Source organism: Sciurus carolinensis, chromosome 7, assembly GCF_902686445.1.
Source record: "Sciurus carolinensis chromosome 7, mSciCar1.2, whole genome shotgun sequence".
Taxonomy (NCBI): domain Eukaryota; kingdom Metazoa; phylum Chordata; class Mammalia; order Rodentia; family Sciuridae; genus Sciurus; species Sciurus carolinensis.
Window position 1 is genome coordinate 12,548,190 of NC_062219.1, and position 26,104 is coordinate 12,574,293.

Genomic DNA, 26,104 nt, shown 5'->3' on the forward strand with positions numbered 1-26,104 from the left:
GAAAAAACATGAAATAAAGATTTTATGTAACCACTATCTGAAGAGTTCTTTAGGTAAGAATTTTCAGTTACATTTTCTTGACATCCTTTGTTGTTAAAAATGGCATGAAGCCATGTTTTCAATTCCATTCCACTCCTTTCTTGATCTCGAATACAAACATGCTTGGTTGTTCTATTGAGTTAAAGGCAAACCATTATCAGAACAAAGAGAAATGGGGAATTCCAAATGTAGAGTCAGTTCCTTGTTCTTATTGGAGATAGTTTTGCCTGGAGCACTCTAATTTTCAGGAATGTATTTTGGGTGAAGTCAGTTGTGCCTGGGAATTTAGATACTCTATGTCTCTGAATCGCTAACTGGGTGTATCTCTCACTTTTAACACACTATTTGTTGTAGGCCAGATTTTTTTAAAACCAAAATTCCCAAGAGTTAGAACATTTTTTTTTTAAAAAGAGTTGCATTTATGTTGTAAAACTATGTCCCCAATACATAATTTATTATTTTACATTTCTTTAATTTTAAAATGACCCCAAATCTGTACCAGCCACTTGGAAAGAAAGGGCTTTCTTTCTCTTGTGAACCTCTAATGCACTGGTGATCTACTTTTGTCTGAATGAGTTGTGACTCTTGTAAAATGTAAATTTTTACAAAAGAAAGAAAAGGAACGCAGGCCTTGAGCTGGCTGGCTTGCTGATGGTTGCATAACAGAGTTGGGTTTTACCTTGTTTTTCTCTGACACAGTGGGGAGGAAGGAGCCTGATTGATCATTTAAAGACCATCTGGGAAACTTGTCCCCACATAGCTGGTGGGTGTCCTGGACACTGAGTGGCCTGCTGGGCTGACCCATTGTCTGCACAGAAACACAAAGGGGAATTCTGTAGCCAGTTAATCTGTCAATCAGGGCTGTGAAATTGAGGACTCTATTTTTTCTTAATCGGATTGATTTCTGGTTTTGTTTTAGAAGATACTACATCACATATCAGAAATTAAAAGTGAAACTCATTGTGGCTTTAGTTTTAAAAATTCAGGAAATTAAACTGAATTTTGAGTGTTGGTGTGCATGTCTTTGCTGGTGGGGTGTAAAGTGGTGCAGCCACTTTGGAGAACAGTCTAGCACTTCAAGCTAACCATAGAGTAGCCATAGAGAAGGGAGGCCACTTCTCCTTCCGTCTCTCCCTCCCACCCTCTCCTCAAGTGCCCTCAAAGCAACCCTTCACCCTAGAGTGTAGGCTCCATGAGAGTCCAGGCCTGCTCTGTCTGGTCACCGCTCTCTCCAGCACCTGCAATAGAGAGGTACGTAGCAGTTGCTTAGCATATTTTTAAACTGACTAAGTCAGTGAGGCCCAGGCACACAGCAAAGTTGTTCAGAGCCTCTGCTCTGGAGTTACCCTGCCTTGCTGAGAATTCTGGCTCCACTCTTCACTCTGGGGCATTTAAGCCTCAGTCTGCTCATCTGTGAAATGGGATGACTTTAGCATTTGCATGAATTTTGAGTGACAAGCACTTGCAAAAGCTTGTTAAAAGTAAAGAAAATTAATATTTTATTAAGAATGGACTGCACAATATTTTGTGCCATGGAGTATGGCGTCAGCTCTGTAGATGAGTAAACTGTGATCCCTGCACTCGAGATCTGAAGGAACTTTCACCTAGGAGGGAAGAGATTTGTAAGAAGGCCTAGGTCTATGAAGAATATACCATGAACACACCATGTTGCCAAACATAGAGGAATTGCAGGTTAGAAAAAGCTTAAATGTTCCTGAAGATGAGCATGAAGGGCGAACAGTAACAATGTTGAAATGAGTTTATTTTTCTCCAAAATATAGTACTGTGTGTGAAGAAATGAACTGCTATGTATTTCAAAAGGATGCGTTTTGGCCATCGTAAGAGAATTTTATTTCCTGCTTGACTAATTTAACCTCCTTTAAAAATAATAAAAATCATAACATTAAAGATAACTCTGAATGTACTAAAATGCAATTTTTTATATATTTGACCCTTTCGCAATGTATTCAGGGAGTATTTTCTCCTCTGCTCCTGGATCCTAACTTAGGCAGGTCCCATGATCTTGGGGTTCGCTCTTCGATCATTGCAGTCCTTGTAGGTTATGATCACAATAGCTCTATGAGGTTGCACCTCTTAACTTGAGTTTCTCCTAGACTTAAATTCTAGAAAACATCATAGTAAAGAATTCACAGTTAAGAAACTTTATGCCTTATGAGGAAACAAAATAGAGACAGGAGACGGGCTATGATTCTGTGCATTCTATCTTTATCTTTACTGACTCTAGCTAATGTCAATTCAATTAGGAAGAGTCATCAGATCAGAACCCAGCAAGCTTCTGAAGGAGATGGAAGATCACTTATAGTTGGAAACTCTAGTTAGGATAGGTTACAAAGCTTCTCAGAAGATCACAGTGCTGTCCAGACGGGTTTGGATGTGGTGCAAAATGGAATCTCGGCAGCACCTACTGGTTAGAGCGCTCCACATCTGGTGGTGAATCCCAAGGCAGGGAAAGGCAGAGTATGGGAGGGAGCATCTTTCAATTCTTAGAACGTTAGAGACTTTTGAGGACAAGTTCCTAAGAAAATCACAAATATATTTTACCAGCAAATTAAAGAAAAAAATCTGTCCTGGGGAATGGCTGCAGCAAAGATTGGTTACTGTTAAGAAAGATGGACCCCATTTGTGTACAATGAATCAAAATGCAGTCTGCAGAAATAAAAAATAAAAAATAAAAATTAAAAAAAATAGAAAGTTGCTATCACCATAGAATTTCCACATGGTGGATTAAGGGGAGTGGGAAGGCAATGTGTGTGTGTGTGTGTGTGTGTGTGTGTGTGTGTGTGTGTATTTACTACTGGGAAAAGTAGCCAACTACCAATATTCTGCTATCATCATAAACAGGAGAGGTATTATTCTGTTAAAACTGGAATTCAGTGTTTGCTGTTTATGTATGAAGAATCCAGAAATGTAGAAAACCCAACTAATTCTGGGCAAAAAAATAAAGATCCAGTTAAATAACAGTCTTTGCATGATAAAACTTGTTTAGCATTTACAAAGTCCCTTATGCATATTTTTACATTTAATAAAATAATAGTGCATGAAATGAAAATGGTTTTGGTGGCATCTTACACATATTAAAACTAGACCATTCCTTGTCATGTCCTGTTTGTAGCCAGAAGCTCTTTTTCTCATCTTTCTCTAAAATCTTAAGTAAATTCCTTTTAATTTTTGTTTAAAAAAAAAATCCTAGAATAATTTTGCCCCTTTTGGATGCCCCATGCATTGTGCGAGTGCCTCTCTGGCTTCCTGACCCTGAGCTGTTAATGCCGGTCTCTCAGGCTCCAGCCTTGTCCCAGGAGATGCAGATCTGAATGCCTGAGATGGGAAAAGTCAGGAGAAAACTTTACTTAGGCTATGCAGTAAGTCAAGCTTTCTCAGCTTCCCAAAGCCCTGTCCCGCATTGCTAAGGGGACACCAAATGGTGTAGCCTTAGTTCTGTCCATAAAACTTGGTGACAGCATCTCTCCCATAAGGAGGAAGATCCTCTGAGTATCAAGCCCCCATTTCTCTTGCGTTCCTCCCAGGACCTGTAGAGGGCTTTATTGCAAAACCCTGGGCTTCTGCTTTATGATTTTCTCTATTTTCACAGTATCTACTTTTCTAATTCTTTACAGAAACTATTGCATGATTTGTGAGTAATACACCCATTTTTTGCTGCTATGGGAAAGTAAATTCACTAGAAGTTGGCATGAGACAACCTGTGGTTGGGGAAGGAATTTAGTATTTAAGATCTAAGAGCAAAACACACACAAAAAAACTTATTTAGCTTCTTAATGTAGTATTTGCTACTTACAAAAATTCGTATAGATTTTTAAATCTGTTCAGCAGATTTAAAGAACGTGCTGTAACATAAACATTCTTTTTCCTCCACCTCCTTTTTTAACCAAAGACTTTCATGAAAACACAAAGTCTTTTGTTCTGCAACTTCCTAGAGCATCCTTCAACGGGTAGAGGCCCTGCCGGCCCCTGATGTCACAGCAACAGTGCTCATGGCTGCCTGACCCTTGTACCATGTTGTAATGCCTTTGAAATCGGGTCGGATCTTATTTATTTTTGTACTTTCCCTGGCTTTTAACTTGTCACATAAATAATTCAAGGAAAAGTCTTTCTCATCTCTGCTTTTTTGTTCTCTTGGAAGATGATTTACGAAATGTATTAAGATCATCGTCTGCATATCCCCTCCCAAGGAAAAAATTTAATTTATGCTGATTCGTCATTTATTTCAATTTTATGGAAGATTGAAGGGGAAAAAAAATGAGCGATGTAAAATCAGGGCCACCTTCCTAGGTTCCTTTATAGCTAATACATCCCGCGAGGGCCCCTTTGTTTAAATGTTTTAATTTGCTGCTACCATTCAGAAAACTCTTAAATCACTACTCCAGATGTGGTCACGGTGGGCAGGCATTCAAGACCTGCCAGCCTTGGCTCTTTTTTAAACTGAAGCAGCTCAATAGAAGACAGAGATGGAAGACGCCCAGAAAGACACACACACACACACACACACACACACACACACACACACACACACGCCGATGAGGGCGGCACAGTGTCTGGGTTGGCCTCGCAGGCTCAGCCAGTGTTTTGCAGGCTTTGCTGGTCTTGCTGGGGACAGGAAACTGATGACCAGCTTCATGGGTGACGTGAGCACCAGATGCAGCTGTTTGCTATTGTTGTCAAAGAAAACAATAAGGGTGAGCTCACACCTACCTAACAAGTCGCGTGATCATCACGGAGATGCCATCGCAAGGAAGGCATACATGTTTAGCATTTTATATAAATTGCTGTAATTGTTATTGTGTTTTTACAAAATGACCCACGGGTTTTGAATTTCTCGCTTTGGTGTTTTTGTAATCAGTCCAGAATGTTCTGGGTGAAGTCTACCACTTTTTCTGTCATCACCGTGACCACCGGTCCCCTCCCTGTAACTGCATTAACTTGCAGGGTATGTGGGATCCCCCCATCTTCCAGGACATCCCCCCATATGCCAAACCTCAGTTCTGCTCCCACACACAACGTCCCACACTGCTCCACTACCCAAGCCCTAACACCGTGACCCCAGTCCCCTGAATTGCAGGGTGGACAGCTGCAGGCTGCAGAAGGTCTGAGAGCTTGACTGTGGACGCCAACGGTAATGAGTCAGTGCTGAAAAGAGAGGGAAAGTCAAGTTCAGGGACTGTCATACAGGAGTAAGAGGATCCATCATGTTTAACGTCTGGCTCCCCCGAATCCTTGAGCCATGATCAGTTATGTTGAAGGAGAAGAGTGAGGAAGGAGAGAGGCCATCTCAAGCACTTAATAACCTAGGATCTCCACCACTAACCCAAAGTCACTTCTCGACTGCTCGCCTTCAGGAGATGAAGTGTTGGGATATCTGATGCCACCATCCAGTATTGGTTCTGCCTCATGTCTACGTAAATATAAATTTTAGGGGTCTAATAATGTGCCAGTTTTGTCTGGGGCTAGGTAATTTGCAAAGAGCATTCTCATTGGATTCTGACAACTCTGTGGGGAGAAGTTTTGCCATCTCTGCTTCATAAATGAGTAAATGAGTAAATGGTCAGTGAGGAGGTGTGGTGTGGCTGAGGTCCCGCTGCCAGCTGGTGGTCAAGCCAGACCCTGACTCAGGTCAAGAAAGCAGAGCATGATGGGGGATGGGAAGGCAGTGAGCTCAGGGCTAGAAATGAAAGTGGGTTGGGAGAAGCTGCTGAAGGTTTGGAAAAGAGAGGGGGAGATGGGAGACAAACTTGTGTCTCTGCTCATTCTGTTGCACTGGACAGTTTATCTTCTTTTCTGCACTTAGTTTAAAAAAAAACTAAGCACATCAGGAATTCCAGCCCTTTGAGGGGCTACTGTTTTATCTCAGCAAGAATTATGGGCTGCCATTTTGAAAACCTGAAAAAATTGATCCTATATTTGGACATCCCTTCCTTTAGTTTTCATTCTTGTCATATCATCAAATTCTGTTTATAATGAACTTGAAGGGATTTTATAAAATCCTTCAACTGTGCTGACATCTGGTATCAGATGTTAGTACTCTGAGAAGTCTTGGGAATCTTTCTTCTGCTTGGAATAACTGAGTTCTGTGGTTTTTATCTTAGTGTCACCTATAAAATGTTCTACCACAGATTGCTAAACATGGAATGACTTCTCTGCTAATCCTTTTCTGAAGCTCTGTGATGTTATTTGTGTTGAAAGCAATAGGATCAAGTGAGCAAAAGATGCTTTATCCACTTTCTAGATAAATATATTTGAAAAATGCTGGAGACAGTGAATTTTTTAGCATGAAGACTCGGGGACAGAAAATCTAGGGTGGGAAAGAGCGATTGTTACTCATTAACAGTTCATGTGTGTGTGTGTGTGTGTTTTTCCCCAGATTCATGTAATAGTTTCTCAATTAAAATACATGCTTAATACAGGTCGAATAGCCCTTATTTGAAATGCTTGATACCCAAAGCATTTAAGATTGTGGAGTTTTACATATTTTGAAATAGTCACATAGATTTTACTGGTTGGGCATCTTTAATCTGAAAATTCAAATTTGAAATGCTCCAAAATCAGTCATATGTTCAAAATATTTCAGGTTTTGGGGTTAGGGATACTCACCCTGGGTGTTATAGCTTTCCTCTGTTACAGCTTTCCGCTACTGTGACAAAATACCTGAGAAAATGACTTAAAGGGGGAAAGGATTTCTTTTGGCTCACAGTTTCAGATGTTTCAGCTCAGAGGCACTTGGTTCCATTCCTGGGGCCTGGGGTGAGACAGCACATCATGGTGGTGAGGTGGGGCAAAGCTGCTCACTGCATGCTGGTCAGGAAGAACAGAGAGAGAGAAGGAGAGAGAGACAGAGAAAGAGAGAGGGAGGGAGAGGAGGGGGCTGGGGCAAGATACACTCCCCAAGAGACCAGCCCCGAGGATCTACTCCCTTCAACTAGGTCTCACTGCCTCTGCTTTCCATCACCTCCATTAAGCCATGCCACTGCAAGTGGATTAATCCACTGATGGGGTGGGAGCCCTCAGATCCAGTTGCCCACCTCTGAGCACTGCTGCATTGGGGAACCAGCCTTCAACACATGAGCCTTTGAGGGACACTGCAGACCCAAACCACAACACCCTGGAAGGACAGGATTTCTCCGCAACACCCTGAAAATCAGTGACCTAGGACAGGACCTTAGTCTGTCACTCCTTAGTTCCATAACCTTTGTCTGGTTGCTTAACCTCTTTAATCCCCATTTTTCAATGTAATTATTGTTAGTACCCACATCATAAAATTAGTGTATTAAATGAGAAAATAAAGTAAAATAATGTTTTACTTGTTATTATTATTGCTAGTCACAATTATCATCATTTTGTAAGTCAAAGTTTGCATTTTTGTTTTTTAAACCCAAGGACTTATTTTGAAAGTCAATTATCATTTTCAAATTTCCTTTCCCTGGATGATTCTGAGTGTTCACTGGATAGATGCAGTAATGGGATTATTACCATCATCTGCTCACAGTGGTTTGCTCAGAAAGTCTAGGTTATTCTACCAATTTTTGACAACATCTCATTTTTCTGCCTCACATGGTTTGTGCTAGACTTCCGTCATCGCACCCTTCCGCCTCACATCTGGTCGGTCTGGCTCCTCAGTCCGTGGTCCCTTCACAGAGGGCAGAATCCCTGACTCAAGGTCGGCCAGTCTGAATTGGGGTGTGTCCTGCCTTGTGCTTGAAAGTGCCTATGTGCCCCGTCATTTCTCTCTCGGGTTTGGACTCATCTATCTTCAGGAAACTTCTTACTCATGGATTATTCTGCTCAGCTGGGGTAGTGTGGGCATTCTGACCTCGCTGGGGTTCTGTGTGGCTCACGTTCCCTTCCTCGCCCAGAGGTGGCGTGACTGTTCACTACATGTCTTCTCTCCCCTCAGTTGGTTTGATCCTTGATGGTCCCCTCTTGGTGTTCATCTGGCTCCAAGTGCTTAGTCTTGGTGCTTAACAAACCCAAAGGCTTTCATCTCAATAACATATGGGGTTTCTGAGACACAGTTCCTTGGCTGGATGGACAGTGGAGAACATGAAAATACCTTTCTCTGGTCCATGTGCAATGGGTCTGGTTAAGACAGCTTTCTGCACAGGGTGCTGTTGCTTGGATTTTGTGGGGAATCTTTGTAGCCATTGTCATGAGTTCAGCTATTCCAGACAACTGTAAAATAATAGCTAAGCATTGTTAGGAAGACAAAGATGTTGGGTCTGAAATGAGAAATATGCACACTTTTCTATAAATGTGGTAAACGAATTCTAGTAGATTTACAGTGGGTTCATCATCAATGTTCAGATCCTGTTCAATCAGGAATGGTGTGTAGTATACCTAAGAAAGGGCCTCTGATTTAGTCTAGTCCAAAAGTTGGGCCACTCTTGCACTTTGAGTGGGTATTTCTGCGCTGCTGAGGGTCTGTCCTGTGCACTGCAGGATGATCTCTGTCCAATACCACTACAGGCCACCAGAACATCCTTAGTTGTGATCATCAAAATGTCTTCAAACTCAAAAAACTTAACACCAAAAAAACCAAATAACCCAATTAATAAATGGACTAAGGAGCTGAACAGACGCTTCACAGAAGAAATACAACCATCAACAAATATATGAAAAAATGTTCAACATCCTTAGCAATTAGAGAAATGCAAATCAAAACTACACTGAGATTCCATCTCACTCCAGTCAGAATGGCAATTATCAAGAATATAAGCAACAATAAGTGTCAGTGAGGATGTGGGGAGACAGGTACACTCATACATTGCTGGTGGGACTGCAAATTGGGCAACCACTCTGGAAAGCAGTGTGGAGAATCCTCAGAAAACTTGGAATGGAACCACCACCATTTGACTCAGTATCTCATTCCTCAGTTTATACCCAAAGGACATAAAATTAATATACTACTGTGATGCAGCCTCATCAATGTTTATAGAGAGCTTAATTCACAATAGCTAAGCTATGGAACCAAGTTAGGTGCCCTTCAACAGATGAATGGATACAGAAGTTGTGGTATATATACACAATGGAATATTACTCAGTCATAAAGGAAAATGAAATTTTGGCATTTGCCGATAAATGGATGGAGCTGGATAATATCATTCTAAGGGGAATAAACCAATCCCAAATAACCCAAGGCTGGATGTGTTCTCTGATATGCAGATGCTAATTCACAATAAGGTGGTGGGCGGGGAGAATAGAGGTATTTTGGATTAGACAGAGGGGAGTGAAGGGAGGGGATGGGGCAGAGGGTAGGAGGGATAGTAGAATGAATCGGACATTATTACCCTATATGCATAATGACTACATGACCGGTGTGATTCTACATCTTGTACAACCAGAAGAATGAGAAGTTATGCTCCAATAACATGTGATGTGTCAAAGTCCATTCTACAGTCATGTATAACTAATTAGAACAAAAAAAATCAAATTCATAAATTTTTTTTTTTTTTTTTTTTTTTTGCAGTGCTAGGGCAAATTCATAAATTCTTATGCTTAAAGGGAGACACAGTTCGCATTACTTGTGATGGGAAACTTCATCATCTTATTTTGTTTTTAAAATGATTTTTATTTCCCCCAATATTTAGATTATTTGAGAGCTGTCTGTCCCTGGTTCATGACATTTATCAATATTTCAGTTCCCAAGGTACTGACCGAGGGAGAAATGTGGCTGTGGCCTCACAAGCCCCGGGAACAGGGACCCCACTCACAGGCCCTCTCCGCTGTCCTCCCTTCCACGGTCACACTGGGGCGCAATTCTAGCCCTTCATTGCCCCAGGTGGCAATAGTTCATAACGCAGTCCCGCGTGGTCTCTATCACAAGGGGGCCCCATTTTAAATATTCAACTTTTGTGTGTCTCACTCACACTCCATCATTTTTCTCAGTTCATTCTCTTTTTCTTCTTTTAATGTTTTCTAGGAGTGTTTCCTTCAGGACAATCTGGTTTTAGCTTCAACAGCCCACACTGGATCTGGCATTGACTTTTCTCCTGAAATGTTGACCATTTCCGATTTCCCCAAACTTCCAGTTTCCTTCTGTGTGACACACTTCAGCCAGGAAGCTGCGCTAGACACCATGGCTCTGGTCTCTTCACATGAGACTAGCGTGATGATCTGGTGTACAAAGGTAGCATTTTCTGGAATGGGTTATGTTTTCTTCTAGAAACGATGGTCTGATTTTGAAAACACAATTCCGTTTACAACACTTGGGCAGTAGCAGCTGGTGGAAGACCCTTGCTTCCTCATCAAGTAGATGCTGAGATGAGCACAGGTTTTCTGCAGTTGTTTTGGATCCGAATGATAAAACACAGGACAGCCATTTACTAAGCATTCCTTTAATGACCAGCAATTGCAGAGAGTAAAAAGATCCTGCCTGCTGTCGATGAACCCAGAGATCGGGTTACTTGAACAAAGAATCAATTTAGTCGACCAGGATTCAGTTGGACTGGGTGGAAAATAATTAGACTGATTAGTTGCATCTTTAGATGCAAAAGAGGAAGCTGCTGAAGCAAACCCACCCACCTCCTGCTCTGTAGCATACCCAGAAAAAGGCACAGCCCTGTGAGGGAGGAAATGCTCACTGCACTATTTATTTTGGCATTTAGAAGACTTACCACATTGTTCTCATGTGACAGTCTCAGCACGTGCAAGTTATCAATGGAGACAATGATGCCTGGAGACCGTTTAGTCCATTCTTCCACCCTGGATTCCCAGGTGTGTGTGTGTGTGTGTGTGTGTGTGTGTGATTGGTTATTGTTTTGGTTTTCTCTCTACAGCACTTTTCCTTTTCATATTTGATTGTTGGTTAAGACCATGTGCAGAAATTATGAAATTTATCTTCACTTGAGCCATTTCCTTTTGTTTACAAATAACTTATACTGTATCTCCATAATAAAATTAAAACATTAGGATGGTTATTCCACCTTCATCATACATATTGCTGTTTAGCCTCTTTGCTAAAGTTTATTAACTTTACCATGGATAAAACATTAGTAAAAAAAGTTTTTTTTTTAATCCTCTACTTCTTTGTCTGGTAATGCATGTGACAAATTCATCAATAGATCCGTACATGGAACGATATTGAGAAGCACCCACTCTGTGCTACGCACTACTTCTTACTGTCAGCATACAAGACAGAAACAAGACAGCAACTCCCTGTCTCTGCGGAGTTTACATTTGAACCAGATGGGATGGACAAAGGGTAAATTAATACATCATGTTCGAGGTGATGTCCTAGGGTATGTTTATGTTTCAAAAATCTTCATGTAGAAATGGGTGAAGTATTTTATATTCGTCACCTATGGCGGCATGACTTACCGAACTTAGTAGCTTGTAACAACAAACGTTTGCTAAAGTTTGCATCTGGAATGCACCCACAAGGCCCGTGTGGCTTGATCACCAGCTTGGCACTATTAGGAGGTAGTAAAAACTTTGAGAGATGAATGGGAAGACGTTAGACCATTGGGGCTGTGCCCTCCAAGGACGGTGAGAACCAGTCCCTTCTGATTTCACTCCTTCTTTTCCTTCTTCTTCTTCCATCCTGGTGACTGGAAGTCAAATAGGTTGTTCCGCTTTACATTTCCCACCATGATTTGCTGTCTCACCACAGGCCCAGGGCAATGGGGCCAGTTGGTCAAGGACTGAAACCTCAAAAGTGTGAGCCAAAACGAACATTTTCTCTTATAAGTCAGTTATTTCAGGTGTGATGTTATAGTAACAGAAATCTGACTAACACAATCTTTTTATTTTTATTTTTTATCTTTCCCCGTTTCTGTGAGGTAGGTGCAGTTTAGCGGGAGGTTTGACTCAGGTCCTTTCATGGGCTGCAGTTGCCATGTTACCAGAGCTGCAGTCCTCTGAAGGTCGACTGGGGCTGAAGGCGCTTCCGAAGGCGCTGAGTCCCTGGCTGGCAGATCAGTGCTGGCCACCAACAGAAGGCTTCAGTTGTTCACCATGTGCTCTTCTCCAGGGCTGCTGAGTGGCCTTACAACATGGAGGCTGGTCTCCCCCACACAGGACTGATCCACGGGAAACACAGGCAGAAGCTATAATGTCCTTTGTGACTTGTTCCCGAAGTCACAGATCTTTACTTCTGCTATGATCTGTTGGAAGTGAGTCACATGCTCAAGGGAAAGGGGAACAAGACTGTCCGTCTCAAAGAGCAGATATCAGTGAATTTGTGGACACATTTTAAAACTACCATACTTATCTTGATACTTTTGAAAAAAATTTAATGGTACGCTTCAGAGACCTTAACATTAGCGTTGCCTTTTTTCTTATTGTTCATTAGCGTATAATGCCTTATTTTATTTTGTTGTTTATTATTGTTCATTAACGTTATCTTTGGGCAAAGAATCATTAGCTTTTTTGAGTTTTGCTCTTCTTATTGCTCTGATGGCTAAGGCAGTCAATACTGTTTAAGAGTTCCTTTAATGAAAACATAAGCTTTTTCTTTTTCATTTCTGAGATTAGTTGATAAATATAACTTATTACTAACTCATATTTATATTGAACACGAGTTGCCTGCATGATAGGGATTCTGGAATTACATGGTCTAGAGGTAAAATAAATCCCCCTAGCTTGATTTAGCAATTCTACAAATTACCTAAATATCAAAACATCATAGTGTAAAGCCATAAATGTATATAATTTTTACTTGTCAATTAAAAAAAAATTCCCTCTGGTTACTAAATAAGTTAATTCTCATTGTACACTTTCTATAGTCTGTAGAAGTATGGCTCTTTTGTGGAATTCACTTATGATTATTTGTACATAAATGCTGTAAGATAGAAAGACTTGAAATTTTGGTCAGCTACATTTTAACCTGGCAATCTGGCAAGAGATTATGCATGGTTGTTCAGAGTACATACATAATATATAAAGAAATGTGGGTGAAGGAGTCATTCTTTGGTCTTGGCTATAATATTTTTATGCTTGACTGGAATAGATGAGAGATCCTTCTTTTGTGGCCCCTATGTGTTGACAGTTACAGGACTTATCTCTTAACCTCTGAAATGGTACATTTGGAGTTCATCAAGTTCAACTTTTTCTTGTAACTGGCTCCCCTTATGAGCATTTAGGGAGTTTTTAAAGGAGTGACTGTTCAATTGGAAATTGACACTGATTTAGCCTCTGGACCTTTAAAGATAAAGGACTCTTGTCAACTACATAGGGCTCCCTTTTCCCAGAAGAGAATGCTTTAAGTTTTTTAGTGGATTAATTAGTAATTGAAGATAATGCCATTCCTTGAATTCTTCCCATTTTTGCAACCCAGAACTACAGAATCAAGTTCTATAAGAAGAAATGAAGAAAAAAAAACACAATAAAAAATAATCAGCCAACTTTCAGACCTCAGCAGTTATGTGGAGAGCTTGTCCCTTCTAGATTCTGCCCTGAATAGAAGAGGCTGTTGATGGAGCCAGAAATCAAAGAGAAATGGGAGCAGGAGAGGAACTTTCTCTCCCATTGCCTGGGTGAGGGCGTTTCACATCTGTGAATAATGGTCGTGCGTCTAGTTAAGCAGTAGCAAAAGGATGGAGGAGGATGGATGCTCCTTCTCTTAGAAAGACATAATATTTTGTAAAGTGCTAAATGCAAATAAAGGAAGTGCTGCTTTAAGCCACACTGGTATTTAGGAACTCTTTTGGATGGAGGAGAAGGTGAACCTTAGATGTATGTATTCATACTGATTTTTAAATAATGCTGAGCAGTACTATAATGGTTAAATTTCTGATTACATGAATCTATAAAGATTTCATAGATGGTCTTATTCTGACTCAAGAGAGATTAAGTGATTTGGTGAATCATTATTTGACAAAGGGATGTGGGCAGAACTACTGGAAGCTTCTAGCACATTATTCTGGAAAAATAAAATGAACCACTGATCTTGAATTTTCACTGTGTAAAACAGCAATTCAGTCAGAGGTCATTTGATGTGTGTGTGTGTTTGTGTACATGTTTTAGAACGGGGGGCATATAAGAGTCTCACAACTAAACAGAATATAAATCTTAAAAAATTCACTGAAATGAAAATTCAGCTTTTCTGTGCGACCTCTGGATTGTGGGGAACGTAGAGTGAAGGTACCTAAAAGTGAGATGGCAGTTTGGGTCCTATGTAAAATGGGGGTGCCTCACTTCATTCCAGCAAAGAACCCGTGGGAATTATGGCAATTGGCTCCTGTGGTTATGGGGGTCAAGGAGTCCTTAATATGCTGTCTGCAAGACGGAGATTCAGGAAAATGAATGGCGTGATCCGGTCTTGGTCCAGAAGCCCGAGAATCAAGGGGAGCTGATGGTGTAACTCCTGCTACGGTTTGATGTTTGTCCTCTCCAAACTCATGCTGAAATTTAAATGCCAATGTCACAGTATTGGTTAAGGGGGGAATTCCTTAAAAGGTGATTAGGTCACATGGGCTACAGCCTGTGGGTGATTTTAAGGCCTTAATAAAATGTTCTTGGTTAGTCTTCATTTTATTTTTTCGGTGTGGTGCTGGAGATCGAATCCACCAGGAGTGCTTTACTCCTGAGCTACATCCCTAGCTCTTTTTATTTTATTTTGAGGAAGGGTCTTGCTAAGTTGCTGAGGCTAACCTCAAACTTATCTTTGTCTCAGCCTTATGAGTTGCTAGGTTTATAGGCATTCACCACTGCGCCCAAAATAAAATTGTTCTTAGGAGGGGACTCTCAGTCCTAATATCTTCTGCCATGTAAGGACACAACTGTGATCCTTTCTGGAGGACTCAGCAACAAGGCATAAGTTGGAAGCAGAGAAACTGGACTCTCACCTATTGGCACCTTGGTCTTGGACTTTCGAGTCTCCAGAGTTGTGAGTCCATAATGTTTTATTCTTTATGAATTACCCAGAATGTGGTGTTCTGTGCTATCAGCATAAGACACTTCCACTGTGATACCAAAGGCCTGAGAAGCGAGTCTGGAGGCCTGAGACCAGGAACTCCTGTACCTAAGGGTGGTGGATGCTGGGTGTTCCAGATGACTGCAGGAAAATTTGACCTTCCTCTGCCTTGCAGTTTCACTTGGGCCCTCAGCCGATTGTGTGAGTCCTGCCCACAAGGTCGGGAAGGATCTTCTTTACTCAGTGTACTGATTCCAAAGCTCATCTCTTCCAGGAAACACCCTCATGGACACACCCAGAAACAGCGCTTCACCAGCTCTTGGGGATCCCTTAGTCCATCAGGCTAACACACAAAATCAACCAGGTGACGTTTTTGTTCTGGGGAGACATACCCTCAAGAAAGATCCAGGTTTGCCATCTGATGGCTAGTAGTAGTAATAAGTGTGTGTGTATTTAATACTTTTGTTTATTTTGTTTATTTTAACACTGACTGAAGTGAAATCCTCAATTTGATAACCAGGGTATGATTTGCTGTCATTATATTATTAATAGCTTCTGATAAATTGCCTATCTTCATTTTATGTTAAAATCTATAAAAAATATGCAGAATTTGGAGTCGTATTTTTTCTCTCTCTCTTGTTATTATGCCATTTCCTGTTGTTGTAGCTAATACCTCCAAAACTAGTTCAATAAATGAGTTTATACGCTCATGGCAAGCCAAGTGATTTTATATGATCATGGCTTACAGGAGACAGAAAGGAATTGTCAATTCCTTCATTCAAAAATGCCTTCCCTTCTGCTCCCAGCAATTGGTATCTCACTATTAGAAAGAGAACTTTAAAGCTACAAGGATCCTTACTGTTCCTTTAGCGGAAAATCCTCAGTATAGAGGCCCCAGAAGGTGGGTTTGCTCAAGGTTACTCAGTAGCGATAGATTGGTTAAGGCATTGAGATGATAAAGTCACTTGAGATCTCATAAGAGATCCTTTCTAAAACATAAATTTTCCAGGAAAGGGACATCTTAGGTCAGTGCCACAGAACAGACCAAGTTATCTAATGAAAGGACAAGGAAAAAAAGATGGTGGAGGTGACTCTGGAAGAAGAGGTGAGATGGTAGGACAACTGGATCTCCTGATTGCCTTGCCTGGTCTTCCCAGGTGAGGCAGCCCTGGTATTTGGATATTATAGTCTTTGCTCTACCTGGCTAGCCAGTATGTGACACCCACAGGGGACATAATTTGGGGCCTGATAGAATGAAGGCCTGGACTTACCTCCAGTTTTATTCAGGACTCACCTTGATTTCTCTCTAACCTGTAGCAAGGCTTTGGTGGAACCCAGACATTCCAGGTTTGAGCTCCATGGGACTTTCCCTTGGCCCTTAACTGAGGCTCTCCCAGGTCCTAGAATCTCCCTGCTCCCACCAAAGCAGCTTCCTTGGGACTAAGTCCAAGAAAAGGGGGAAAAGTGGAAAAAGGAATGAAGAGAAACCTATTTCCCTGTCACTAAAAGCAAAATTCATATGGAATTCATATGGGAAAAAAAAATTGAGGGAATTTTTCCAGAATGGAGTGCATATGGATTAAAAGAGTTACTGTTGCTATCATTTGTGAGCTGGATATGGGTCTCAAGCACCATAGTGCTGATTTTTTGGCAGCGAGTGGGAGTTTTCCTGCTCAATTAGACCTTTGGGAAGGTTCTCAAAATCCTATGGAATCCTCCAACTCCCAACAGGAAAACACTGATTGGTGTTAATTTTTATCCTTTCCTGTCTGATGCTGCAGTAGACTGAGACTCTTACTTCCTGCTTTTCTATTATGTTCTTTTTCTTTCCACCTCTCCCCCACCCTAGATAAAGACAGCGTTTCCAAATGCGAGGGCTAGTTTGGAAAATTAAGGAATAGAGTCCTGTTACAGACTGATGTCTAAGGATACCAATTGGGAAATGTAAATGAGATGCCAGGGCGGATCTGGATGTGTTGATTAGTAGTAGTGGTAGGATTTAAATACTCTTGGTGTAGCTTGAAACTGGAATTTTGTTGCTCTACATACAATTTTAGCTAAGCAGTAGCAAAATAAACAAGTGTTTAAGCTGAACTCAGAGTTCATTAAAGCAGCTTAATTATAGTTTAGAGTATTTGAATCTATAGTTGTATTTGATTTGAAATGACATAAAATGTTTGATATGCTGGATTCGAGTTAGAGAAATAGAAAAGAGTATGTAACCAATCATTTTTATTTTTTATTTTTTGTTAATACTATAGAGAACTAAAAACAATATAGCTTAGTGTGTTTGCGGTACTCAAATCAATGTTTTATTCTAAAGCTGAACGTTCACTTGACCTAGTTTAATGACTTTTAATTTTAGGTCTATTAACCCCCTTTCACCTCAAGTCTTTGTTATTATCAACGCAGAACTTAGGTTTGAAACAAAAGTCACCAAGTCTGAAACTCTCGGTATTTTGTTTACTTGTTCGGAGATTATGAGTTAAATCGAAACTGCTAGAACAACTGGTGGGAATGGCATTCCGTACTCTCTGGACACTCTGCAACCTGATAGCTGCAAGAAAAGTGCAGGTCCCAGGTCCCGGGGGAGGGATGCAGGGCTGTTTGTTCTTTTTCTGTCTGTGCTGTGTGCTCCTTAGCAGCTTCAGCACTTGCCAGTACTAAAACTCAACACTTTCTGTGGGTATTACTGTCTATGACAATACAGCTTCAAATCTTTGGAAATAGGATTTAACAGTGTCTGTGTTTCTCCTTTTATTGGAAAAGTGGAATCAACTTCTGCAAGTATGGTTTAAAGTAGGTGAGGTTTTGGATCTTTATCCAATTGACAGAGATCTTTGAGTTAGAGACTCAGCAAAAGAAAGACACATATCAGTTTTCCTGTGGCAGAACGACTTAATTAGGGGACCCGAATGATCAAAAGAATTCAATAAGTAAGGCAGCACTTGTTTAATGAAAAAAAGTTCGAGACTTCACTACCTGAATTGTCTGATGGAAACCTGGTATGTTCAGGGTGATAACTACATTACTGTGGTGTGAAGAAACCAGACCAAATGGAGTTGAGTGGAAGACAAGATCATCAGCAGCCTGGATAATTTCCTTAACTGATGACTTTGCAGTGAGGTAATGTCATAGATAAGAATGCTAAGCTCCAACTGTAGGATATTTCCCAGGCAGCAATTTGCAGAATCTTTTGGAATCTCTCAAGTTAAAAGATAACAAATGAGACATACATGAGACAATTTATATGTGAAAAGAATCAAATGATTAAAAATGTTCTGAAAACAACAACAGTAACAACAACACGAAGCCATATTGTGGGGGAAAAATGATCATCAAGAGAAGGACCCTAGAGAAAATGTAGGATAGTGGAGCAGCTTGCATTTTTTTTTTTTTTTTCTTTCATTCTGGAAAGCATTGCTTTGAATTGGGGAAGGGGCTGGGTCTTTTGCTATTCCCATATTTATATAAAAAAATTATAATAACAGTCACTAATCCAAAAATGCTTCATCTCTAGTTCTCAAATAAAATAATAAATTGTAGACTGCTTAAAATGTTGGTATCACATCTATCCTCAAAACTTCTTGTCTGAATTTTTAGGGCACTTTCCTCTGATTGAAGAAGAAACTGCTCCCCCCTCAGAAATTCACGTGATGACTTGATCTATGAAAGCCACTGGGCATTCCTTCTGACCCCTTTGTGCCTATTTTGGTAGATGCTTTACAGATCCTTACTACGTATTTCAATGATTGAATAAATGACCTAAATGTGCAAGGAGGCCCAAGTTCAGAAAAAACGAAGGATGAGGGAAGAGAATTCTAGGAGACTTGGGTCCTAGCATCAGCTCTTCTATACTTATGCAGTTCCTTGTTATGTACAAGGAATTGCAGTTCAAGGTATAAAGCAGAAGAGTTCTGCTGCATAGAGGCCGTGTGGTATCATGTGCATATACAAGGTAACATTGTAACTACGATTATAGTTAGCAGAGAGGAAAAATAGGCAAATTATAAATGATTGTTTTGGACATACTTTAATTTCTAAAGCTATTTACCTAAAACTCTGTCTTTATTACATGCCAGTAGTGATTTTCGATGTTCTCAAGTTTGCATTTCAGATATGAAGTCAGGCCTCCCTAAAAACTTTCACATGCCAACAGCTGTAATTAAGGTAGAAGGTCTTATTTAAATAATAATTAGCCTGCAGGACTTGAAGTGTAAACAGAATGCTAATTCATTTAGGTAGTTAATTGGTCTTCCTGGTTAGAGATTTTAGCATGGCCTTCCTCTTTAGCTATGCTGGATTATGTTCTGAGGGTGGACAGTGTGTCGATTTAGTGGGATAAAATCCTGAATTTTTGCTTTTAACTCTTCAGTAAAGACTAATGTAAATGAATTCAAAAACTGTTTGAAAGCATCAACACTTGGCGAAATCATCCGACTATGGCAAAATCACCCACACTTGAGTTTTTTTTTCCCATAATTACAGGGATATTATGGACTAGTTTATCTTATTCCAACCTAATTATCAATAATTCATGCTCAGGAATATTTTGATTTGGAGATAGGGTATGTGGTCACCCTAATCATAATCTCAGATGACACAGCATATAGTGGTTGCTGGAAAGAAAGGCATGGATGAGATTGGTCACATCTTCCAGTGAACAAATGTCCAGTTGCTTCTTCCTACTTAACTGCCATAAAGACAGTTAATGATGGTTTCAAAGATCATTTTTTTAGGACAACTACTCTATCAGGAAATTTATCACTGGCTTTGCCAAGTTTCCTGGTCTGTCCATCACTTTTGCACAAAAAAACAACCCCACTGTGTTTGATAGCTGCATATTCCTCAGTCCTATAGATAACATTGCATGGGACGGAGTCTGGTGTTTTCCATCTTTAATGTGTCTTCTGCTTGATTTATCTAGCTCATCGCACTGTACAACAGATGCCTAGGTGCGAGCCATCTTTCCCCATGTGCTAAATTGTACCTATGATCCCAATTCAACAAAGAGTGAATTAATGCAAGCATTCAGATATTTACTGAATGAATAAATACTAGCAATACCCTTGTACTAGATGCTAGGAACTAGTTGGTTGGAAGAGGGAGAGGAGAAAGAGCTCTCTATAATGTCAAGCAGGTGCTACCCTTGTGAGGTTACAATTGCCAAGGCAAGATGTAAATCAATAACTGTAATTTAAAGTAAGAATCACTAAGGGCCAAAAAATCTTCTATGCATATTTGGAGGGTAGGGAAGGGAGGGCCTGAAGGAGAGATAGGAGGTGGCATTTACGATTTTCCCCTAGTTTAATGTTAACTCTGGTCCCGGATTGAGTGCATATGAATGTGAAAGGGCTCTTCCCTTAGTCATTGAAACTATGCACACACTTTTTTTTTTTTTTTTTTCTTGGCTGACTAACAATTTTCCCCTCAAGGTTAATGACTAATCTAAATAAGCCTTAGCTCACTTTGCAAATATGAATACTATAATATGGCAAAGTATAATGCCAAGAGCTGCCAGTCTGCTGTGATTAATTTGAGAAATTGAAATATTGCCACAGCAATAGCGTTGAGTTACACTGTCATCCTGTCATGCAAAACATAAATAAAATAAAATCATTCTACTTTGAGACACTTAGTACGAGGACGGCGGAATGGCCAAGCAATATTGTGATACAAACATTTTAAACGAACAGAACTCGTAGATCCTTTTTTTTTTTTTTCAATGTACTGTTGTTCACCCTGAGATAGACTGCTCTGCTCCCAATAGGACCAGGGCCTCACGCGAGCCAACCGGCTCTCCAGGATGCACGCAGGAGCTACAGCCCGCCCCTTGAAAAGGAAAGTGGGGCCGGGGACGCTCCGGGTGTGCGCTTCCAGGGCTTTACGAGGGAAAGTAACCGGAGTCGGACCCTCCCCCTCCCAGGAGTGTCTCCCGGGCCTTTGGCCCCGCCCCCTCTTTTATTCCGGCAGCGACCGGGGGAGCTGAAACTTTGTAATCCGAGCGCGCACGCTCTGCGCTCCTCCCTGCCAGGGCGGCCCCCGAGCGCGGCGCAGGAGGTGGGGCCCGCGGGCGGGAAGGCTCGGGCGCCAGCGCACGCGGAGCGGGGACCCAGCGGAGCACACGGGCGCACCGGGGGAGCCGCGGGGGAACCGGGCGCGCGTTCCGGGAGCCGAGGAAGCGGTCCCAGGCGGGGAGAGTCCCGGGCCGAACTGAGGCCAGGAGTCTGGGGTCGCAGCTCTGCGCGCCCGCAACTGCCGTCGCCCAGGAGCCGCAGCTGTGCCCGGGGTCCCGGCGGCGGCCTCGGGGAAAGGAGGAAAGCTGCAGCTGGACTGTGGCAGCTGGAGGAGGAGCCGCGCAGCTGTCCCCTGTGCTGGCAACCGGACCGCTCTCCCCCGGCTGAGCCGCGCCGGGATGACCCGCTGACCGCTGCCATGCAGCCTTGACGGGGCGCTCTGGAGCGCAGGGACCGAGCCGCGGCGCAGGCAGCAGTTTACCGCTGACCCCGCTAACCCGGCGGGCAGCGAATCCTGTACCATGGAGCCCGTGACCAAGTGGAGCCCCAAACAAGTGGTCGACTGGACGAGAGGTGAGCGGGCCTGGGGGACCCCGGCGTCCTGCAGCCCTGGAGCGGGGCGGCTGGAGCTGGGGAGGGGGGTGCCCAGCCCCTCCTGCAGGCGAGACACGGAGAGAGCGCAGCGCGGTGACAATGCAAACTTCTGCCGAGTGGCCTTTGCGCCCCTTCCGTGTGTGCCCGCCCCGAGCTGTTCCTTTCGGGGGTGCGGATTGTGGCAAGCCTAAGGGAGCCCCATCTTTAAACCAGGGACTAGGGGTAGCCTTTCTCGGTGGGATGGGGACTGGGGATTCGGGGCTCGGCGCGGGGAGCGCCCTCCCTGCCTGCCCAAGTGCGGTGCCCGGGGACCTGGCTGCCGGTCCGCGAGCGCAGAGGCACAAGGCGCCTTTGTGTGGGTGACTCTCGCTGGACCTCGTAAATGCTGCCTGCCCAGGGCAGTCGGCAGGCACGACGGGGCGGTTGGACAGGTAAAGGGAGACCGCGGCGCTGGCCCAGCCTTTCTGTTTTGGTTGGAGAGGCGATCGAGCCGGCAGCACCGAGCCAGCACTGTGGCGTCTGCGCCGAGAGAAACCTAGAGCCAAGACTCCCGGGGAGGCGCCAGTACCCCCGGTGGCGCAGCATTTTCAGGCCACATTTCAAGCCACATTTCTCCTGGGAGGAGAAATCTGTTTTGAACCACTGTCTCCAGTTGTGCGAGGATACGCAGTGGGTGATGGGCGGCGAAGCGGGGCTCAGGGTTTACTCCTCGCTGTCTCTACTTTTTAGCGCCTCCCAAGATTCCCAGGAAAAGGTGCTAGAGGCTTCTCAACCCTCTTTGTGCTCTTCCAAGAGAACAAAGTCCACCAACGACCAGCGGATTTTCAGGGGTTCCCCCTCCCCACTTCAGCACCTCTGTTTCAAGTTACTGTCTTTTTCTTTTCTTTTTTTTCTATCTGCTCTTTCAGGTGAGGAATGGTGCCCTTTCTCAATAATAATAAGTAGAATTGTGTAGCGCTTCACAGTTTCTTAAGAGCTCTATGTTATTGCCCTTGGTCGTCCCAGTAGGCCTGTGAGGTAGGTGGTGCTGGTAAGATCAGCTCATCTTCAACGTCTCACTCATGGCTGCAGCATCATGGAAACCCATCATCTCATTTCTCATGCCTGTGCCTGTCATAGACCCCTGCAGAGGGCTCTCAGGTGTGTGGGATGTGCCAGGGGGGTGTCTGACCATTTCCCGCTCCTCTCTGGGAAGGGAAAGAAAACACCCTCCTTGAGAAGGGTGACCAGGATTTCCTGAACTCTTGGGTGAAACAAGGATGAAAACAACAAATACTTGGATACTGTGACTCCATTTGCCTGGAAAAATGGTAAATAGCATTGCCAGTGCAGGATAGACTTAAAGCTATATACCTGCCCATGTCCTAGTTGGAAATGAAGTGTATTTTTCCATTCAAGATGCTACCAAATCCCTGCCTAGCAACTGCAGAGACTAAGTTGGTGATCCATTTCACCTGTGTGTCCATCCTCAAGGACAGCATGAGAAACTGATGATTTCAGCAACTTGACCTCTAGAACCTCTGCTCAGTATGGTAGCCAGTAGCAAGGTTAACTCTTGGGTCCTTGAAATGTGGCTATTCTGAATTATGAAGTGCTCTAAGTAAAAAATACATGTGACTTTTGAAGACTAGGTATATAAAAAAAAGGTCAAAGATGTTAATAATTGGGGCTGTGATTGTGGCTCAGGGGTAGAGCGCTAATCTAGCATGCATGAGGCACTGGGTTCGATCTTCAGCGCCACACAAAAATGAATAAAATAAAGGCATTGTGTCCATCTACAACTACAAAATTAAAAAAAAAGATGTTAAATCATTTTTATACTTATTACATGTTAATAGTATTTACATTTATTTCATATTGATAGTAACCCAATAGATTTATATTGGGCTAAATTTATTATTAAAATTAGTATAACCTTTTTATTTTTACCTTCTTAAATGTAGCTCCTAAAAATTCACAGTTATACATGGATCATATTCATGGCTTACATTATATTTCTATTGGGCAATACTGCTCTAGAGGTGAGAAAAGATTACATCTTGACTTTTCTGAGTCTCTGCCAGCCTATTTGATAATGTACAACAACAAAAAATGGTAACGGGCACACAGGAAGATTATGGAGAGACATCTTCGCACCTTTAAGATTTGTCATTGGTTTTTAATTTATTTTTTTCTTTTGACTCCTCTTGGGATTGGGAGAGAAGTGTAAATTCACAGGCTGTTATATTTGTTTAGCATTTAAAAGGAAGAGCTGATTAAATGTGTTTTTGGTATCCAATTGCCTTGACATTGTGACTGAGCTAAGGTTGCTTTCATCTAGAAAGAGTTTTCTCTTGACCTGAAAGAGCCAGTGTGGGTGACTGAATACCTTTGATACTTACTAGGTTACATACCTGTGGCTAGCACTTGGCAACTTCATACAAAATACTTGTGCCCTTTTGGACCCTTAAGTACAACCTCATAGAAAGACCTGGATATTTTCTTTGTTCGAATCTAAAAAAAGATGAAAGGAGCCAATGTATGACTGAGGTAGATGACAAGAGGCCACATTCTTCCAGACTGCATGACATATGAACGTTTTTCATAACAATGATGTTCAGGGATTGACTTTTTAATAAGCTGTTGACTTATGCAAACTTTGCTTGTAGGACTATTTTTAGTGGTCTCTGCTAATCTCTGTCCCCAACCCTCATTTTATAAATATATCCCCTGATAAATAGCTCTTCATGTAGACTTTGCCACTCTTGGTATTGTGTGAAGGAGTGTGGTGATTATGAGCCCTGGAGAAGTCTGAGGTTTAAAACTAAACCTGGCCACATCTGCAGCTATTGATATTGCAAGCCAGATCCATGCCTTAGAAAAGAGGTTGCTGTCTGCAGAATGAATTAATTCATCTGGTTTTTATTTTCCCATAATATTAATAAATGCTCAGTAAATATTAGCAATGTCGAAGGCATTGGTCTAAATGTTGTATGAATGTCAACTCATTTAATATGCACAACCAACCTTTGAGGTAGGTACTGTTATTTTCATCCTGGAGTTGAGAAAACCAGGACCCAGAGGTTAAGTACCTCGACTAGTGTCACCCAGCTGGAAGGTAACAGAGCAGCATTTGACCCCAAGTGATTGGATTCCTCCTCATTCCGTTTCTTTCAAAGGCCATGCCTAGACACACTGAGAACCTTCAGCTTTGCCATCAGTAGGTCTTGAGGATACTCTTGATGGAAGTTATTAAGATTATATGTTGGTGGAGGAGGATCCTCCTTCATGTGTATGTTTCTTCCTGTATATTCTCTGTATATGAATATGCCAGGAAGTAATTTATAAATCAAATTAATTCATAGCTCATGGCACCTTGCCAGCCCAATAACTCAGTAAAGACTTTTGCAAAACAAATGATCTTTTACAACATGGAGAGTCAGCTGCACGTAACAGAAGAGCCAGTGGATTAGCCAAATGAGGGCTTTGTTTTTCTCTGCTGAGAGTCTGGGATCATTGGCCAGGCAGGACTGAATGGGGGCTCCTGGTGCCTCTGGAGCCCAGGCTCCTGTTGTCTTTGCTGCCATTCCCAGCGCATGGCACAGAGGTGGCCCAGCGGGCTGTGTCCATTTTCATGCTTAGCACCTCAGTGCAAGGTGGCTGCCCTACCCCAGCACTGTGCTCCTATTCCAGGGAGGAGCAAGGAGGACCCACAGAGGCCATGCCTGGTGGCTGCTGAGTCTTCCTCTCAAAGAGTTCTCTGAGAGTCCGTCCAGGGCCCCTGCCTCCATTTTCGTTGCAGAACTGTCCTGTGGCCACCTCATGCCGTCGGGGAGACTGGTCACTGGGACGTTTCTTGTTGAAGTTTGGTATACTTTGGCCTTGAAGAAAACAAGTGGAGTCAGTAGGGAAGAGGGGAGAATAGATGGTGGTGGGCAACCCTGGCCTCTGCCACACAGGAGCTCACACACGCTCGTGGTCACAGATGAGCTTGCAGAGTCAGTGATCACCACCCGTTCCTACTTTGATCCAGCCAGGGACCAGCTCGGTTTTAGAAATACTGTTGAGACTTCTTCCTGGTTATTGGTCTCAGGTCAAAACCTTGACTTATCTGAGGTCTTTGTTTCCAAGCTTGATTTAAATGTTAGGAGTTTGTAAAATGCAGATAACTGCAAGTAGTCTTTGTTTTCAGGCCATTGGGGAGTGTGCTCAGCAAGGAGGAAGGGGAACTGGTTTGTCCCTTGGCCATGATCAGTCCAGGCTGGGCAGCTCAAGTGGTGTGTTGCTGAGCTAGCACATCAGGGAAACCCAGTTTTCATTCTAGAACAGTCGTCTGCCTGGTTGAAGGGTCTGCACCTTTCCCACCTCCAACCAAGAGTTGCAGGGTCTCCCCCTGGAAGACTGAGCCTGTGGGATTGCAGGTCTGCCCGTGCGCTTACCTGGCCACAGGCCCTGCTCTTTCTTTGTAATGTCTCCTAGTAGACGGCAGCCAGCAATCTTAACGTGCATCACGTAGGGACTGGATTTCCATGTCATCTCTAGAGGGCTGGCCCACTGGGGGTCCACCTCAGTGTGCCACCTCCCCGTTTCACCCTTC

The 26,104-nt window shown here is 42.6% G+C and overlaps 1 protein-coding gene across 1 annotated transcript in view; it reads left to right on the plus strand.

Annotated features, from left to right (window-relative positions):
- Positions 1-20,889: 20,889 nt before the first annotated feature.
- Positions 20,890-26,104, plus strand: part of Cnksr3 (CNKSR family member 3) — an 87,613-nt gene continuing 82,398 nt past the window's right edge. The window contains exon 1 of the mRNA XM_047559687.1: positions 20,890-21,507. Coding sequence (XP_047415643.1) covers positions 21,456-21,507 — 52 coding nt within the window. The 5' untranslated portion in view covers positions 20,890-21,455. The remainder of the gene's footprint in view (positions 21,508-26,104) is intronic.